Source organism: Zootoca vivipara, chromosome 2 (genome assembly GCF_963506605.1).
Source record: "Zootoca vivipara chromosome 2, rZooViv1.1, whole genome shotgun sequence".
Classification (NCBI taxonomy): Eukaryota; Metazoa; Chordata; class Lepidosauria; order Squamata; family Lacertidae; genus Zootoca; species Zootoca vivipara.
The window spans coordinates 93,995,265-94,013,383 of record NC_083277.1 but is presented as its reverse complement, the minus strand read 5'-3'; the positions used below and the strand labels follow the sequence as shown (position 1 = coordinate 94,013,383).

The following is an 18,119-nucleotide window of genomic DNA, read 5'->3' as shown; positions in this document are numbered from 1 at the left end:
TGAGCTGACAGGCACTAAACTGGATGTATTAATTAATTAATTGGGCATCTTATTTTACTATTAACTGCAAAGCAGTACACAGATGTATAGGCCTAACACCACATTCCTGCTTGAACCTCAATATTCTCAACAGCTGTCATGGAAGAAAATTGAAATATTACAGGTTCTGATCTCATGTAAAGATGTAGGCAAGATCTATAGCAACCATGGTAATAGTGATGAGGAAAACGATTGTATGTACAGTTTTGTATTTTAATTTGCAGAGCATTTGATAATACAAATGATTATTGATTTTGGTTATACTGTCAGGCATCTTTGGCTGTTGATAGTAATTATAATCCTTTTTTAAAAAACAACGTCTGAGTTCACTCCCAGAAAACTAACTGATAGGTTGATCCCTACTAAACACTTTATTAGCAGTAGAATGGGATTGTTTTACACCTTTGTTTAAGAGTCCACCTGACCCACGAACCAATGAATCGAAGTAGAATTCTTCTGAAGAAAACCACTCTTTATAATCCACTGGCAGGGAGCATGTTCCTCAACAGAGAACAGAGCTTTGTTCTTTTAATTCACTTGATGGACTAATCTTCACCAGGGAATTAGTCATAGTCACTAGCTGCCAGGCCTTCTGGGATCTATGGTTTTAGCTACAGCAGGGGATTTGGTCCATTCTACAGCACTGAAAAAGGTGAGGGAAGTTGAATGACAGGAGAGTCAGTGACTAAGGAACGTGTATGGGCCAGGGATGTGGTGAACAAGATTTATCTAAACACAGGTTAAGGAGAGGACATGAGCGAGGAAAGGAGGGGGAGAGAGAGAGAGAGAGAGAGAGGAGAGAGAGGAGAGAGAGAGATAAAATCAAATAAAAATGCATGCGATGTACATATTGAACAAAGCAGTTGGCAGATGTAGGTACGAATATCCTGTTACGAATTCTTTGAGACTAATAGTATAACAAGATGAAAAAAATACTAGTAAAATGACTAGAGAAATAGCAATACTATTAATCTTGCTGAGGAGGAGAAAATAGTCAAAGACCCATTACTTGGATAGACTAACATTAAAAAAGAAAACAACCCCTGTATTTTAAAAGTATTTGTGGGTATGTGGCACTAAAGGTGGATAAAAAGGTAAAGGACCCTTGGACGATTAAGTCCAGTCAAAGGCGACTACAGGGTGCGGCGCTCATCTTGCTTCAGGCCGAGGGAGCTGCCGTTGGTCCACAGACAGCTTTCAGGATGGGGGGGGGGAGACCTCAGGGGCAGGGGCATGCATCATGATGAGCATGGTGCTAGTCACTCTCATTATTTTAATCCCTTTCTCTTTCATGGTTGGTAATGGCAGCCATTGTTAGAAGGGAGGTGAGAGGTGGCCAAGAGGTAGCCTCATTTGAGCTAGTTGGGAAGTATTACTCACAAGCTACAGCGTGGGCAAGACTGGCAATTTTAAATTTTCTCTTGGGCTACCTTTTGCCCCAATGGGCTCATAGTCTCCTTACTCTCATTTAGTAGATGAAAAGATGAAAATACATAATAGACTAAATAAATTGATACCAGAAACGCCCACCCCTCACATAGTCTCCGATGGAATCCTAGCAACAAATACAACAGACTATCTAAAGCGTAGTACAGAAGTTTCTGTATCTTCATTAAAAGCCCTTAAGAATGTTCTAGGACATGTGCCAACTTCTAGTCATTGGATGCCCTTTTTCAATTCTTAATGTGAAGCCAGTATCAGTGGCAAGAAGGGGAAAAAATCTGGACTAGAAAGGCCATAGTCAAGATTGCATTGGGGAGGTGGTGGTATTATTATACAGGAATTCACAATTCCAAGCTATCCACTCAATGCAGTCAAAAGTCTTCTGTGATTTCTCTCTTATTGAAGGACTAAGCCCATGACAATGACTCAAAAGCACCAAGGACCAGGTTTCATCCTAGTTGTGGCCAAGGAATTGAACTAGCCATTCGGTCAGGAATTATGCCTTCCTCAAGCTAGAATATTCTGAGACAGTGAATTAGTGGCAGTTCTTTGTACGGTACTTCGTTAAGTACATACTTGGCAAACTGCTAATCATTGGCATAAAGCAACATTTTTAGGAAGAGTACAACTCCAAAATCTAAAATAATATCAATTCCTTTATGAGTGTCTTCTGTATAGTGACTCTGGACTAAATGGCTGTCTAGGGTACTTCCAGTTAATGTTTCAGCACAGAGAAAGATGACGGAAGAGTTTGAGGAAAAAGAGGTATGGGGTCCAGGTATCTTGCTTTGACATAATGCCTTTCCTTGGGTAGACTGTGGCACTTCAGGACGGCCAGGAATTTCTTAGACCCACTTTGCAAGTTAGGAATCAGAATGGACTTTGTATGGATACTGAGTCGCTTCACATTTTGGGTGTGATTAATTAGTGCCCTCTTGGGCCCAAAGAAAACATATTTAGGTGTCAACCGAAATGAAATAAAAAGTATTCTACCTGCAAATAATAAGCATTTTACTTGCAGCATCTGCACATTTCAAATTCTGTCACTAAATGCTTCTTGAAAATGCTAGCCTAATTCCTTATGTTCAATTATAATCTGGCGTTGAAAAATGCTTAGTCCTCAGCAACTAGTTTTAACGACTAAGAATGAAAAGAAGACAGCTAAAATGATCACTTATCACTGCAGCACTGATTCAAAAGGATTGGACTGATATCCCTTCAACGTCAAGGAGTATGTTCATAGGCTGGAACCATGAAATCAATTAGATTCTTTGTTAGTGTACATTAGGCTGGCAGGCTAGCTCAGCATCGACCTAATACGCTTTAAGAATTTAGCCTGTCAGTTTAATACTCCAGATTAATGTAAACTGCTCACCTTGGAGCTTCATATTCATGTGGAGGGGCTCAAGAAATTAGCCACATTATTTTGTCATTGAAAAGGAATGTAATGGCCTGAATAAACGGGGTTATTAAGTAATCACTTGCATGATATGCTATTTCAGGAAAATGAAAAATAGCCTTTTGCACTTTGTATTACATAATATCAATCTAGCACTGAATCATTCAAGCTTTTAAAAATACGGGAAAAAACTGTATCATCCAAAAGAGTTCCACTGCCAAGCTGTCAGCCCTGATAAATAAAATGTTTGGGGCATTGGAATCAAATCATTCATGTTATTTAAATATTAGGGAGTAAGTACAGAGGAAACATCCAGTTTTAAAAATGGAGTTGTAATGTGATGCAGACCTATAGGGGCCTCGTTGTAACTCAGGTGGCTGAGCTGCTGACCTTCAGGAGGCTCATGTGACTTGATCACATGGTCAACTGACTGAGCAAAGTCAGGAAAGGTTAGGAAGCAAGATGATAATGGATATAAAAGAGTCAATTTTTGTTGACGAGGTAAATATATGTCCTTTGTGCCACCTCCCGAAAAAATATAAGGTCTGTACTCACTTTAGAAAGCCACTTGTCTGGATTGGACATACCATGCCAGCCACACTACCTGCACTGATTTACTAGAGACTCAACAGATGCTGAAATGCGCTGCCCATGAAGCACAGTGAAGATTGGAAGTGGTGTCACAGCCCATAAAGCTCCTGAAGTTGGAATGATCTTGACATGCCCACAGAATCTATCACTGGAATCGGAATCTCCTCACAAGTTTTTCCCTTTTCAAAACAATTTTGTGGCTAGTTATCATTTCCAAGGCCCTGCTATGCAGCCTTTCACTGATTGGTAGTACACAGAGACATAAGACTTGTTGCATGATAACATCAGCAGCTCAGCTTACCTGTCTGCGAAGTAACCGTTCTGCAGAAGGAGAATGCACAGGTGGAGGGGCTTTGGATTTGCTTTCCCAGTCAGGGTTGTATTGGGGCTTGAGGTGGCAGAAGAGATCTCTTGGGATTTGTAGGAGAGCATCAATGTTTGCAGGCTGAGATTGCACTGACGTCGTTGAGCCTGAGGAGGAGAGGATGGGAAACTGAGAACATTGGTAACTCAAACCGAGTTAAATAAAATTCTGTACATCATGGAGGTGAAAAACATAGCCTTCCATAATCGCTGGACTCACAATTTCTATAAAACCGCTTCTGAGTTGGTTATGGAGCAATTCACCAATGTCATATTGTGTGTATTCCATATGCATTTTTCTCCAAGCTGCCTCTTTGTTCTTGGGTGGTCAATTATAACCTCCGCGATGAGCCTGAATCCTCTCCATCAAAGCCCAAAGCATTTACGTGATTTAAAACAAAACCAAGAAGCTATTCATTTAATCTGGGCCATCTCTCACAGAAGGAATCTCATTTGTCCTGGAGTATTTCCCAGAATATCTGTTCTATTATTCAGGGTTATTCAAATAAACCTTCTAAGTTTACTGACAACTTATTTTCTAACTTGAAATGTTACGTTACTCATATTCCTTATTGGTGATGTATGGCTTTTACAAACCTCACAGCACTTTAGAGAATTGCATATATTTAACAGATGCCACTCCACTGAGTTCTGAAAGGCAACTATTTCTCAGGTGCTAAGTTATTCTGAGGAGCAGTGGTGATTTATCTTCTGCTCCTCATTTATCCAATGTAGAACAATGTAAACACCATTTTGAGGAGGATCCACAATAAGCCTCCCCAAATTGGGATTTCTGTTTTATGATCTCAGTCACTTAAAAGAAGAGTTGTGCATAAATGGCTTCTCAAAATTCTCCACCCTATTTATAGCAAGATATATATTTTTAATGGGATCTTGCTGAATTTCTGCAGTGGAAATATAAATTATTCTTCAGTGGCAGTAGCACAGACTCCCCCTCCCCAAAGTGTTTTTGCTGCGTTGGCAGCCCGGCCTCCATTTGGATTCTCCACAATGCACAATGCAATTCACCCCCTGATGTGGGAGGAGAGGAAGAAGGAGAAAGAGAAGGGGTACCTGCACACTGATGACATGTGCCCCTTGCCCTGCCAGATTACCCCTGAAGGAATGAGGACCGTGAAAGAAAAAAGCTGCTCCATTCCTAGCCTAGTTCAAAGAGGACTGGACGAGTCTGACCATGATCTGATCTAGAGAGGCTGCACATATGTTCTTAGGCAAGAATGCTTGGGGGAAGCCAACAAGCAGGACCTGGACACAACAACACTATCCCCACTTGTGATTCCCAGCCACCAGTACTGAAAGACATAGTGCCTCCGACAGTGGAAGTAGAATATGCCTTTACAGTGGTACCTCGGTTTATGAACACAATTGGTTCCGGAAGTCTGTTCATAAACTGAAGCGTTCATAAACTGAAGCGAACTTTCCCATTGAAAGTAATGGAAAGTGGATTAATCTGTTCCAGATGGGTCCGCGGAGTACTTAAACTGAAGCGTTCATAAACTGAAGCATGGGTGTAATTGGTTCCGGAAGTCTGTTCATAAACTGAAGCATTCATAAACTGAAGCGAACTTTCCCATTGAAAGTAATGGAAAATGAATTAATCCGTTCCAGATGGGTCCGCGGCGTTCATAAACCGAAAATTCATAAACCGAGGTGTTCATAAACCGAGGTTCCACTGTACTTTGTATTTTTGTACTTTGGGCACCATACACCTTAAACATTTAAAATATGGTGATGGGCAATGGGGATTGTAGCCCTCCACATGTTGCTGGCCTTTAACACCACCCCTGACCATTGCACATGCCGGCTGGGGCTGGTGAGAATTGTAGTGAGAATTGTGTGGGTGGTGCCAGGTTCCTTACTCCAGCTGTAAAAACCATTACTGGGTGTTCAGTTGTATTACCAGCTAGCCCAATACTGCCTGGGGCACTCACTTTGTAATGCTTTCTCAAGTCATAGAAGGGCCTAATGAAGGGGCAGTGTCAGCACCAAACCTACCAGAATTAGGGAGCAAGGTCATACGTTTCTGAAGTCTCTGTCCCTGCTGGATCATGCTCTTTTTGAGAGGATCTGAAATCAAGTTACCTTGGATCTTAAATTATTTCATGCTATGCTAGGGTGCCAAGCTACACTTGCTCTGCCTGATAGCGATTGTTCCCGCTTTTTTCCATTCCTGCTGCTAAACTGTAAATGTTCCCATTACTATGCAAATTTCAATACCCTTTTAGTAACCTCTTCATGTTTTGTATCATTCTGAACAGTACTCTGAAATTATGTCTTTGTGGGAAAGCCCTGGATGATGGGATTTAGAAGGATTCTCCCCTCTTTTCTTGAACCAGAAAGATGCTTCTGTGAGAGATGTTAATGTAGATAAAACTAGACTTACAGACCAATCCTCCTAAGCATTTTTGCTAAGAAACTTGTCCGACTTTATCCAATTGGGTTCCATTAAAGATTGGGGTGGCATCGGCAAGTGAACGGACGACAGCACACTTGCAACTCTTTAGATGAAGGGTGACTTACACAGTTTTATATGAAATGTTCTGTTCAGCCCTAAGAAAGACAGTTAAGGCAATTAAGTTGCCCAGACTCTCATCCAGTTTTGGCCACAAGACTCAAATCCCCCATTTAGGAAGAAATGAGATAAAGACTGTAAAGTTTATCAGAAGTTCCCATGTATGGAAGAAAAACCTCAAAGCCAAAAAGGAAAAAGAAACCTAGCCATTATCAAGACTGAAGTCTTCTGGGGATGACAAAATTTTCTGAGGAAAACATTTTGTACCTGACTGAGATTTTTGATGTGGTGTGTTCCTTTCTCCAGAAGAGTCATTGTAGATGCCAGTATCTGGAGCCTGAAACATATAGCTGTCATTTGGCAAAGAATGGGTGCGGCCTACAGAAGGCTTCCTCACACTTAGCAGATCTTTACTTGGTGAGAGTGTCAGGGGGTCATTTCTAGAGGGGAGATTGGCCTGAAAAAGAAAAGAAGGTGCGGATATCACAGAATGGAAAAATACGCTGTCCATACTGGATCTTGTTGTGATAACCACTGCAACATACAGGGGACACAGTGAGCATGCATGTCATTTGGGTGTACAAATTCTACAGAAACCAAATGAAATTTGCACAGATGGGTTGACCAGGAGGTAAAAGCCCTACTTTTACACTGTTAATAAAACCACCACACACAGAATGAACCACATTTATAAAAAGAACAAAAAAAAATTACAATACGGGGAAACAGAGAAACAACACTGCAATTATAAACCATGACTATTTCAGGAGTCATTGAACAAGCATCATGCCTCAAGGTCTTGTATAACAATTGCATGCTTTGCAGAACTTTGGTCATTAAAAATGAGGAATAAAATCTCCCACCACCCTGACCCCAACCAAGTGATAATTTTACAGGGGTATGTACATAATATAAGCCTGGTGTTTTGTGATATATCACAAGTGGGGAGGTATGTGCATTTTATGGAAGACAAATCCTTATTTGACCTTCATTGACTTTGTGTTGATAAAAACAGGCCGCATAGAAAAGAAGAATTATAGAGGGATGTTGGTGTATTTCCAACAACAAGAAAAATACATCCTTTAAATAAAAGATTAAATTTTAAATGCTAAAATAGGCTATTACAACACTGTTAAATGAAGACAATATCCAATCCCATGCTGCCTTTTGTAGTTGGTGAAAATTTATTTGCCAAGAAATCTTTTGCATTACCATACAAATCTCCTAAGGAATTTCTAATGTATTTCTCTAATGGTAGAGCAAAATATAATTAGTGAGCATGGTAAAACAAGATGAAACTAAAAATATCATATTTTTGAAAAAGAGAAAAAGAAGAAAAATACCAATGTAAGGTTAGCCAGTCAAATATCACTTCCCTGCCATGTAGAATGAATTTCACTATTCCTTGATGATTTTAGATAGGAAATTCATCTGTATCTAAGAATTCTCATGAACATATAGGTCTACCTAAACTAAGAGGGTTTCCCTCATGAATCTTGATACAGGAGACATCCTATTACAACTGATGTGAGTTGAGCAAATCTCACAATTTGATTCAGTGAAATGTTCTCTCTGGTGCAATGACATGTTTTTTACGTTTCATTGTAGAAACTGGCCCATGCTCAGATGGCTTCAACAAATGTATTTGAAATTTGGGTGGTTTTCTGACAAGATGAGATTGATATATCAGTCATGCCTGGGATGCATAGCATTGCAAAAAGTACCCCTGCCCTTAATATTTAGGGACATCAATGTAAGGTTAGTTTTATGAGGCACTAATTTTGGCACTAGAAAGCTAGCTGTGGAATACCAACTGCAGCATTATATGAGACTAGGTGTAGACTGCAGAAGCCATTCAGAAAATTTGCTACTGAAATTCACATGGAATTTTGGATGGTGCAGCCATGTCCACAGTTTTTAAAGTAACTCTAGTTTACTATAGGACAACATTTTTAAAAATCATAACTTTGTATTTTGATAAATTTATCACAAAATTGACCTCCTACCCAGATGTCACAAAACCTGTTTTAATGGCAAGATTTTAAAAAATCTACTGATGTGTGCATTTTCTCAAATCAAGTAGTGTTGAAGCCTTGAATGTTGTCACATCAAATGGAGTTGCTCAGCTGACAGTAAAGTTTCTGTCATTGGAATGGGAAGGAAAACAATTTTTTGCAATTCCCCCTTCCCCTGCAGCCCCACCCTTTAAAATCTGGATTGGAGGACCCCTCCAGAGCAGATTTAGAGAGTGGCTGGGGGCTGCAGAGGAGAGGGAGAATTAGCTAAAAAATGATTTCCTCCATCCATACTCTGCTGATGCAAGTCTTACGGTCAACTGAAAGGCACCGATGGATGCAACCCATTGAACTTAACTCTTTACAAAAAATGTTAAATATTGAAGGTATGCACACTTTATTTTTCAAATTTAAAGTTCTCTGTATTTAAAACCAAATCCGCCAATATCTTTTAGCAAAACTGAAATGTCTTGTTATTGCCACCAAGGGATTTTACTGATATATGACCTCATGAAAGTAACCTGTTAGGGTTCTCAGATTCAGAAATCCATTGTTAAGACTTATGTTGATGGAGGTCAGGATGTTCTCCTCTCTATTCTAGTATCTCAGTTTGAAAGAAAATGGCCCATTTTAAAACATTCATTGCCGCATTCTGAGTCTTTTGCATATGATGCCATGAAGCATGATGGGAAATACTGTCACGGTTTAAAGATGTGTTCCAAATAAGTAATAACTATAATGACAATTTACTAGAATGGAGAAAATTCATCAACACAATGCACAGCTAAAGCTAGGTATGTGAACAAGAGAAAACAAGGATGAATCCACTAAATGTTGGAAGAGAAGTTATGTCTGTTGTACAGCAGAAATAAAGCACTTTATTGCTACACATTAGCTATAAATGTCTAATGTTTCAGGAAGAGATGGTTAAAGCAGGGCTCAAAATACTGGTTGCATGTTTCATAATGGAAAAAAGTCACTCTTTATTCTAGAATGTCTGATCAAAGCGGTGACCAAAAAGTCTACAACAGAAGTAGCAATGCCAAAGATTCAAGTCTGATAACTTATGCTTGAAAATTGCAACTGGGATTTGCCACCACACCTTCTAGGCAACAGCTTTTGGAATCATTTTAAGTTCAAAGAAGCAAAACTTAAGTGGGATCCTTTGTGTCATGGCATTTTCCTTATGTCCATAAACAATAGAAGAGCTCTCTGACACTGCTTGAAATACTCTCTTATTTAGTATGCGAAATAAGTAAAATAAAAACATCCGAGAGCCACCTCAGAGGCTAATATTGAATGTAAGCCCAAACAGAATAGCCCAAATACAGGTATTCGACTTGTTCAAATAAAAAAAGTTATGTGCTGATTAGAAATATTGCTTATCTGAAAATGCCATAGCTATTTCCCACTTGAGAACAGTATTTAGAACCCTGTAAACATCAGAATATACAGTGACCAGTGAGTATGTACATTGCTTTCCAGGGCATTAAGTAAGAGTGTGTTATTATCATCAGGAAAAGAGTCATCCGTCAGAGCTAAGGACCAGGAATTTTCAGAGAGAATATCTGACGTCAGAGACAGAGCCTCCATCTCAGCTAGAGGGATCTAAACAAGGGAGAGATGATCAAACATAAGAAACCAGGACACATGTAAATGTCTTTGAGGAAAAAAATGCTATTATCATCACCATTACCACCTAAATACTAAGGTAGTTCCCCTTCTAAATAAGTGCATTTGTATTGTGCATATTATTTTGCGGATAAAGCTAAAAGGAAATGGAGACAAAGTTTAATTTTCTAAAAGTTCTAAACAGGTTTACCTATAATACAAGATGGAAATCACCAACTGCACAATAAAGATGCACTGATTAATATATAGTCTTTTGAGGAGCTAACTGAGGGAGCTAAAGCGTCAGCTGCTCTTGAATTACTTTTTAAAACCATGCCTAATTACATTTAAATGTTCCATGTTTCCAGAAATTCTGCTCTTAGATGTTATAATAATAATCTGTTTGTGTTTGGTCAGCGGCTCTGAATTTGTTGTTGTTGTTGCAGCTGCTGTTTTTAAAAAATGAATTTTGCAAACTGGGGTCCAAACAGCTCCTTTACCTGCACCCAAAGTAGGGATGGTCAAATTTATCAATTTTGGATTCTCACCTTTTCTTATTTTTCAACTCATAAGTGCATTTTTCCACATCTCCAGTTCAATGTGCATTTTTTTTAAAAAAGTCCTCAAGAATGTTCCCTAGCATTTTAGTGTGAACTTCTCCCATGAGTACAGTATATAATTTTGCCTGACATACACCTTTTTTCAAATAAATTTTCCCTAATATATAATGCATTTTTCTTTGCTATTTTCATTAATATATAGATTAGGCAAACTTTGCCTCAGTATATTCAACGAGTACGAAAATTAAATTTTTCACACACTTTTGCAAAATTCAGGGAAATGCAAATTTCAAAGTATATTGCTTCAGAAAGTGAGTTAGGTTAGTCTGCCTTTAAATTCAAACTGAACTGAATTTCTCCCCCATCTCCTCATGTACCTAGGATCAGGTTTTGCTAGCCAAAAGGCACAACTTTAGGTGTTTAAATAGCACATTTTTTCCTGCCAGTTTCAAAATGGCTTGCTTAGTGGCAGAGGGAGCTGGAGTTCAAGTTCCACAAACCCAAAGCCCCCTTGGGCATTCAGAACTAGTGAGCCTAGCTCTTTGGATCCTGAACCCTGCTAGGTGTTCAGTATATTATGTCTTCTCAATTTTAAATGCTATAGTTACATTGCAGATCTATTTTGTTCTGGTGAGATGACCATCTCAGGAGTACTTCTGTACCCTAGTTTAGAAAAGTCTGATGGAATCAGTGGGACAGCTGAGGAATTGCTGGCTTTCATGGCTCCTTTGTTTTGCTTAATTGCTTCAAATAAATCTAACACTAGTGGACATGCACTGAACACTTTCTGTGTCACATTCAATAAAATTATAATGTACTGCTAATCCCTTTTAATCTGAGAATCAGTTGTTTCAAACCAATAAACAAGCAAACCTATGTAAATGCTGTTTTTAACAGTATAGTTTAAAAATTGGTTGTTGAGATTCCTGCATTGCAGGGGGTTGGGGCTAGATGACCCTTGAGCTCCCTTCCAACTGTACAATTCTTTGATTTTATGAAATATTGACGATAGCCTATTCTGAATAGTAAGATTCAGAGCACTAAATGCAGATTTAGTTACCCTTTAATCAGACAATCAGGGTGATTAAAAGGGTGTGTGTGTCTTCCAGCCACTCAGTGCACGTATAACAAGAGGGGGTTCTAATCTACATAACAGAGTAAGTAAAAGTAATTCTTTAATACTGTTTAATCCAAAGAAAATCGGTGTAGCCTTCTTGTATATGCCATTAGCAGACTTGAGCATATCAAAGCTGAGGGATATCATCAGCCCAGCTCCTTCCACTACCGTTAATGGGGCCATGGTCTAACACTGTCACTTACTTGTTTACAAAAATGAAATCCAACCCTTTATTTCAAAGTTCTGTCTAAATAAATATATTTTAAGACCTCAGAGGGGCCCTATAGCAGATCAATGACAAATGTTTTGTTTTGTAGTTTATGGACAATTTTTAGAATCTATTGCAAATATCATGTCAAGGTGACCCCATTAATAAAGGAGGCCCATTGCTGCCATCATCCTCAAGCAATATGCTTATTGGTCTTAATATGGAGTGTTAAATTTACAAGTAATTTTCTCAAAGCTTGGCATCTTATTTATAGATTTTTATGTGTGTCTTCACAACAACATAGGCTTTTTTCATTTTTGCAGGAAACATTTATCGTGCTATAAAACTGACTCATACCAATGGCCACTATTACATAAAGATATATATCTATTCTATGTCCTCCAATTCCTCCTTTATCTCAGGAGTTCATTTTTTATGCCAAAGAATTAGCGCTTTTACTTTAAGTGCTCAAGCAATCTGTGTCCAATGGTAATGAATCTTTCAGGATGTAGTGTGGAGACCAGGACTAGTTGTATCTAACTCAGACATGTTAGATAATCTCAAAGAGGGCTTAAGAAAGTCAGCAATGGTTGAATTAACCTCATTTGACTTCAGGAAACAGCATATTTAGATGAACATCTATAAATCTGGTCTTTTTAAAATTTAAATGGTATTTTGATCTCGAACATGTTAATAAATTCAGTAACACTGTGTCCATTAGCTCTCTAATAATAGTACTGGTATAGCATGTATTCTTGTGGTATTCTAGCAATTCTGTGTTGGTTGTGAATGGAACTACAACTGGGAAACAAATACTATGCAAACAACTTTGAACTATCACAATGAGAACGACTTTCTGGGAGGAATTCAGCATTGTGCAAGTCAGTCAGTTCTAGCAAGTGAAGCATTTTGGCTCACCATATGGAATGATTCCCCCCCTCCCCACAATTTAGCCCCACCCCGAGCCAATGTGGGAATGAGGGGAAAAGCCCCATTGTTCAGGCTTCCACTGAAGGGACTCATTAGTTTAATCCCACCCTCAGGCTCGGTAAAAAAGCATATTCACTAATTCCATGCCACCTTCTAATGAAAATGTGATGGCTAGAAAAGGTGCAGGGCCACAGTTGATGTGGCAATGAACAGATTACTGCTTTGATAGCTCATTGCCAAATACACAACTATAATGTGAGAACCAGAATGTGTGTCTCTATCTTAGAGAGAAGATCCACATGTTCCTTGCCAAACACCAGGGACAGGGAATCTGTGGCCTGCCAGATATTGCTGCATTTCAACTACTATGACTCCTGGTCATTGACCATGTTGACTGGTGCTGGGAGCTGGAGCCCAGCAACATCTGGAGCGCCGTAGAATGCCTGTTCTTGCCATCAGACACACAGACAGGCAGAAAGAGGGAGAGGGGAGGATTTTAGTTTTCACAACATTTCTCATGTCTCTTCAGATATGGGAGTAGCTGGCAAGAGCAGCTGAATGTAAAATAAGAAAAGGACCACACGGCATAATTCTAAATACAGTTACGAAGAAAGTTCCTCAAATTCAATAGGATTTTCTTCTTAGTAAATGTTCTAAGCCTGACAATTGCTTCACCCAAAACAGAAAAAAAAGATCCCATGGTGGATACCATGTTTTCAATAGAGAGCTCCATTTTCAGAAATGCCAGTGGCCAGGAGAATCTACAATGATAGTTTACATGTGGAAGAAAGAGTGTAACTTTTGGTTTGCGCTATTTGCTGAGAGACAATGTGGCAAGCTGCACTGGAAGTCTCCTCTCATTATTTAAAAATGCGCCTCCTCTTTCATCCTTGGGAGAAGCTGGTCATCCTAATCTTCAACCTAATGAGAATCCCAGTGTGAGATACTGTGCTGGGCAGTAAGAACTAACGACGTAGGTGGCTGGTTCCATGTGGGAAAATAACCATTCAGCTGTTACAAGTATGTGATGCCTACATTGCAGGGCAATAAACTGGCTAAGACCTGCAGCTATATAGATGCCTCCACCTTTGTGAACCACTGCCACATCCTATACCCATATCTACAATATCCTCGCCCTACCCTAAGAGACAAGGAAGTTTCATTAGTGGACTGCTTAAAAAGCTGTTAAATAGAAACTTAAACCCATATTAAGGCTGCAGTGTTTAGTCAATTAATTGGTTAGAATAATTAAAAAGCCTGAAAATGTTTAATTGATCAAAAATGCCCCCCGGTTAATTTGGCACTGTGTGTGTGTGTGTTTGTGTGTGTGCGCGCGCCAGTACTTACTGTAGATGGCAAATCTTAAAAGAGGCAATCTCCCTTTTCTCTCTCACAAGAAGAAATGCCAAAGCTACCCTGACTTTCCTGATTAATCAGTATGCCCTTTTAATATGCTATCAAAGCTTTAATTGATTATAATATTTTATATTATAATATTTTGGTTCAACCTGGAACCTTTTGAATACACCTTTTATATTCACATGGAGCTAACCATAATCAGGTACACTAATAGTACTGGAATTGTCCTAGGTTTTAAATTACATAATCTGCTTTGACACAAGGAATATACTAAACAAGGTGACGACCCCCATACATGAACTGAACTATCTTCACATCTGGTTACACGCAGGCCAACATATTTTTCAACACCCCAAAGTGGTCCATGAAATTCAACATAGGCTTCCATGCAGATGAATGGAAATGTTCACAAGAGCAGCATCTCATCTCTACGCTACCTTACAGCACAATCCTATACATGTCTACTCAAAAGTAAGTTCCCATTGAGTACAATGGGGCTTACTGCCAGGAAATTGAGTGTAGGATTACAGCCTTAGTGACATTCTTATAAGCTTTCCAGCGTAATCCTATGCATGCTTACTCAGAAGTAAGCTCCACTGTATTTAACAGGGCTTCCTTCCAGGTCAGTATGCATAAGGGTTGTAATGCCAATGCACTAAATCCTTGTCTAAAAATAAATCTAGCTATGGTTATAGTCCTATGCATACTGATGGAGGAATATGTTCCACTTAATTCAGTTGGCTTTCTAACTGAACATGCATAGGACTGGGTGGTAAATACTAGGGATGGAAAAGGAATATATTTGGTCAGCATTTTTAAAGCAAATTGACCCAGTTTGCTGGTCCCAAGCTTAACTGCTAATTGAAATTTAATGTCATTTTGGTTCCAAAAATGGATACAAAAATGTGCAAGAAAAATGCATTTTTTTGGGGGGGGGGGGAAATGTGTACAAAATGTATACTTTAGGAGAACATATGGACATTTTCAATTCACATTTTTCACGGTGGTTTTTTGTTTTTTTAAACACAGGCACAGAAAACAGGGGGACTGGTCCTATGATTGAACACGTGAAAAACTGACACAGAATGACAATAGGCTGATCCATCCATCCCTAGTAAATACCCATCTCCTCTTAAACAAATAGAAATGCATTTGCCATCCTACAAAAGTAGTTTTTAGTCACTTTTGGCCTTGATACGCCTACTTTAGATAAAAGTATGAAAACCTCTCTTTTGTAATAAAGGTTTCAATCTAAATTTAGATAGAAACTTTTCAGGAAATTAGTAATATTAACCTGTTTCTCAGAGTTGTAATTGTCAGTAGCTGGAAGGGCATAATGATGGCACACAGAGCCTGATAAGTTGTCCATCAGCTTCAACTCTCCTTCTAGAGATTCCTGGATCAGCAGTGATATGGTATCAAACAAGTGTCTTTCCTGGGAGGAGTGCCATATAGCATGCAGAAAAGGATAAGCCAGGCCAAAAGAGAGGGGCAGAAGCGGGGCAAGGTAGGGGAAGCAGAAGAAGAGAAAGAAGAGAGAATGAATGCATGAGAGAAGAGAGGAGAAGAGACAGAAAAAGAATGTTTTCAGACAGAACAGCAGTCGTTGAAATGGCCAGGGAGGGAAGACAGAGACAGAGAGGGGAAAAAGAACAGTGCAGTAATACCACAGTCAGAACCTTTCTTAGACGTTGCTACACACTAGACCAAAACTAAACACGATAGTGCTCTAAGACTGGTGGGACACATTACATTCATTCATTCATTCGTAAGTGGCTACTGATAGAACTATTTCTACTTTGCAGAGCCATCCTACTTGATAGCAGGAAACAAAACTGCAGCATAGCTAAACAACAATATGCACAATTTAAAATGGAGGTGGGGATGGGAGCCCAGCATTAAGCCTGGAAAAAAAAATCCACACTTTGGCATCATTTAACCATGTAAGAAACAGAAATGGCCTTCAGAGATGCTGGATGATTTGCAGTGGAGCTCGGTGACTCAAGTGTTAGGCACCTCTGAAAATTAGGCCACTGATTTAGTAACCACCGGATGGGTGTAAGATTAAATTTTCAAAAGCACAAAAAGTGACAGAACTCAGTGGATTTCAACTTCTGTATTGTCTGCTGGTGCTGTTATGCATAGTGCTTGTAGTGGGGTTGGTATTTCCCAAGGCTAGGTCCTATACTGTGTAAACAATCTTTGAAGGCTGGAGTCGCCTGTGTGACAGAACACATGGCTGCTAGTGAATCTGTCACCCTGCATCAAATCACAAACACAGATATGAGGAGTACCTACCTGAGTCTGGCACCCAAATGTCACTGGATTCATGCAGGATCCAGATATGGGGAAATGACCACCCAGCGGATTTGGAAATCTGAACTACACCTCAAGCTTTTGCTACTAACTGGGGAAAATTCAATTATTCTATATCGCAGATGAATTCTAAATACTCTGATTTAAGTTACTCATGGCCATAACCTTGTTCCAAGACGATTATTTATTTTGGGGTTTGTGCGATGCTGAATAGTCCAATCCTATGCATGCTTCCTCAGAAGTAAGACCCACTAACTTCAATGGGACATATTGCTGAATAAGTGAATTTAGGATTCTGTAGCGCCTGAGATAGTACAGCAGGAAGTTTGGGATTCGGAAGACCTATGAGCTTTTGAAAATTTTAACCCAAGTTCCAAATTACAGGCTCCCAATTTCAAAAGTGTTTTCTCAAGTGCTTACACCTGAATATTAATACATAGCATAAAAGCTTCTCAAGCAATATGATGGCCGATCACTCAAAAGCAGTACTTTCTATGCAGGCAAGTATGTATGATGACATATACCCTTATGAACACAGTGCATATACTTTATGGAACATGCAAGCAAAGAAGCATGCTGCCAATCACATAACTTTGCATGGCTACATTTTAGGAGCTGTATTCCTCTTTCATCATGTGCTCAAATACCATGTTAACTCATAAATTCCCACTGAAAAAAGAGTTCTGTGGGGCGAGACAGTCACTCACCCAAAGTTATGGCTGGGACAGATCTGAATAAATGTATTATATGTATACCAGGCATATAGCTGAGAGAGTGAGTGGGAATCTTGTGTCTGTTTAATGCAGTTCTTGTAGCCACCTGCCGCGCATCCCTCATCTCCCATCAACATAACCTGCCAACTTACAACAAATGCTCTCATGACTCTCATCATTGCAATCCCATATGAACATTCAATTTCATGGTCTGCACTTGCTGAATAGGGATTTTTTACTCACATGGGAAAAGGAATACAACTCCCTTATACATTAATACACCCAAGACTTTTTGGAATCTGTGCAAATGCTATCTGAGGAAAGTACAAGCTACTCCCCACTTCACCCACCACCCAAGATTCTCACCATAGGGTGAACCAATGAGAGTTGGGAATCCACCTTGATTTGCATGGGATTGACATATCCTCCGGGGCTCTCAGGTCTATCTCCTGCATTACTTCCTGCCCATATGAAAGGGTCAGAGGGCGGATGCTGGCCCGGGGTGATTGTCTTCATTTCCATCTCCAGTTCCAATTCCAGTTCTGCTTCCTCTTTCGCTTCCTTGTTACTTTCCTCTAGGTGCTTCATGAGTACAGCAATCACCACATTCACCAGGACAAACTGGGCTGTCAGCACAAATGAGACGAAATAGATTGGCGAGATGACGGTGTTGTAGCAGGTGGATTCCTCATCGCAGTCTCGCAGAGTGTCCTAAAGGAAGGAACAGAGGGACGGGAGGTGGGAATGGTCGTGGCTTATGAGAGAGCTCTGGGCAACTCTATCCATGAATCAGATTGGGATTTTCAGCTTCAAGCCCAAAAGGCTTTTTTATAGGGGTGAGCAAAACCCACTGTAGAATCTCTTCAGGTTAATTTCCTTCATCCTCCACAGAGTTTATATGGAATTTCTGGAACTTGTTTAC

At 39.6% G+C, this 18,119-nt stretch overlaps 1 protein-coding gene across 10 annotated transcripts in view; it reads right to left on the bottom strand.

Moving 5' to 3' along the window:
* CACNA1G (calcium voltage-gated channel subunit alpha1 G) overlaps positions 1-18,119 on the bottom strand; it is a 177,558-nt gene that overhangs the window by 10,033 nt on the left and 149,406 nt on the right. For 5 of the 10 annotated variants that reach the window (XM_060271874.1, XM_035104358.2, XM_035104361.2 and 2 more), the window contains 5 exons: positions 17,564-17,908; positions 15,463-15,603; positions 9,857-9,991; positions 6,636-6,825; positions 3,774-3,943 (listed from right to left, as the gene is read on the bottom strand). In XM_060271874.1, coding sequence (XP_060127857.1) covers positions 3,774-3,943; positions 6,636-6,825; positions 9,857-9,991; positions 15,463-15,603; positions 17,564-17,908 — 981 coding nt within the window. The remainder of the gene's footprint in view (positions 1-3,773; positions 3,944-6,635; positions 6,826-9,856; positions 9,992-15,462; positions 15,604-17,563; positions 17,909-18,119) is intronic. The other 5 variants (XM_060271878.1, XM_035104360.2, XM_060271876.1 and 2 more) reach the window with 4 other exon arrangements.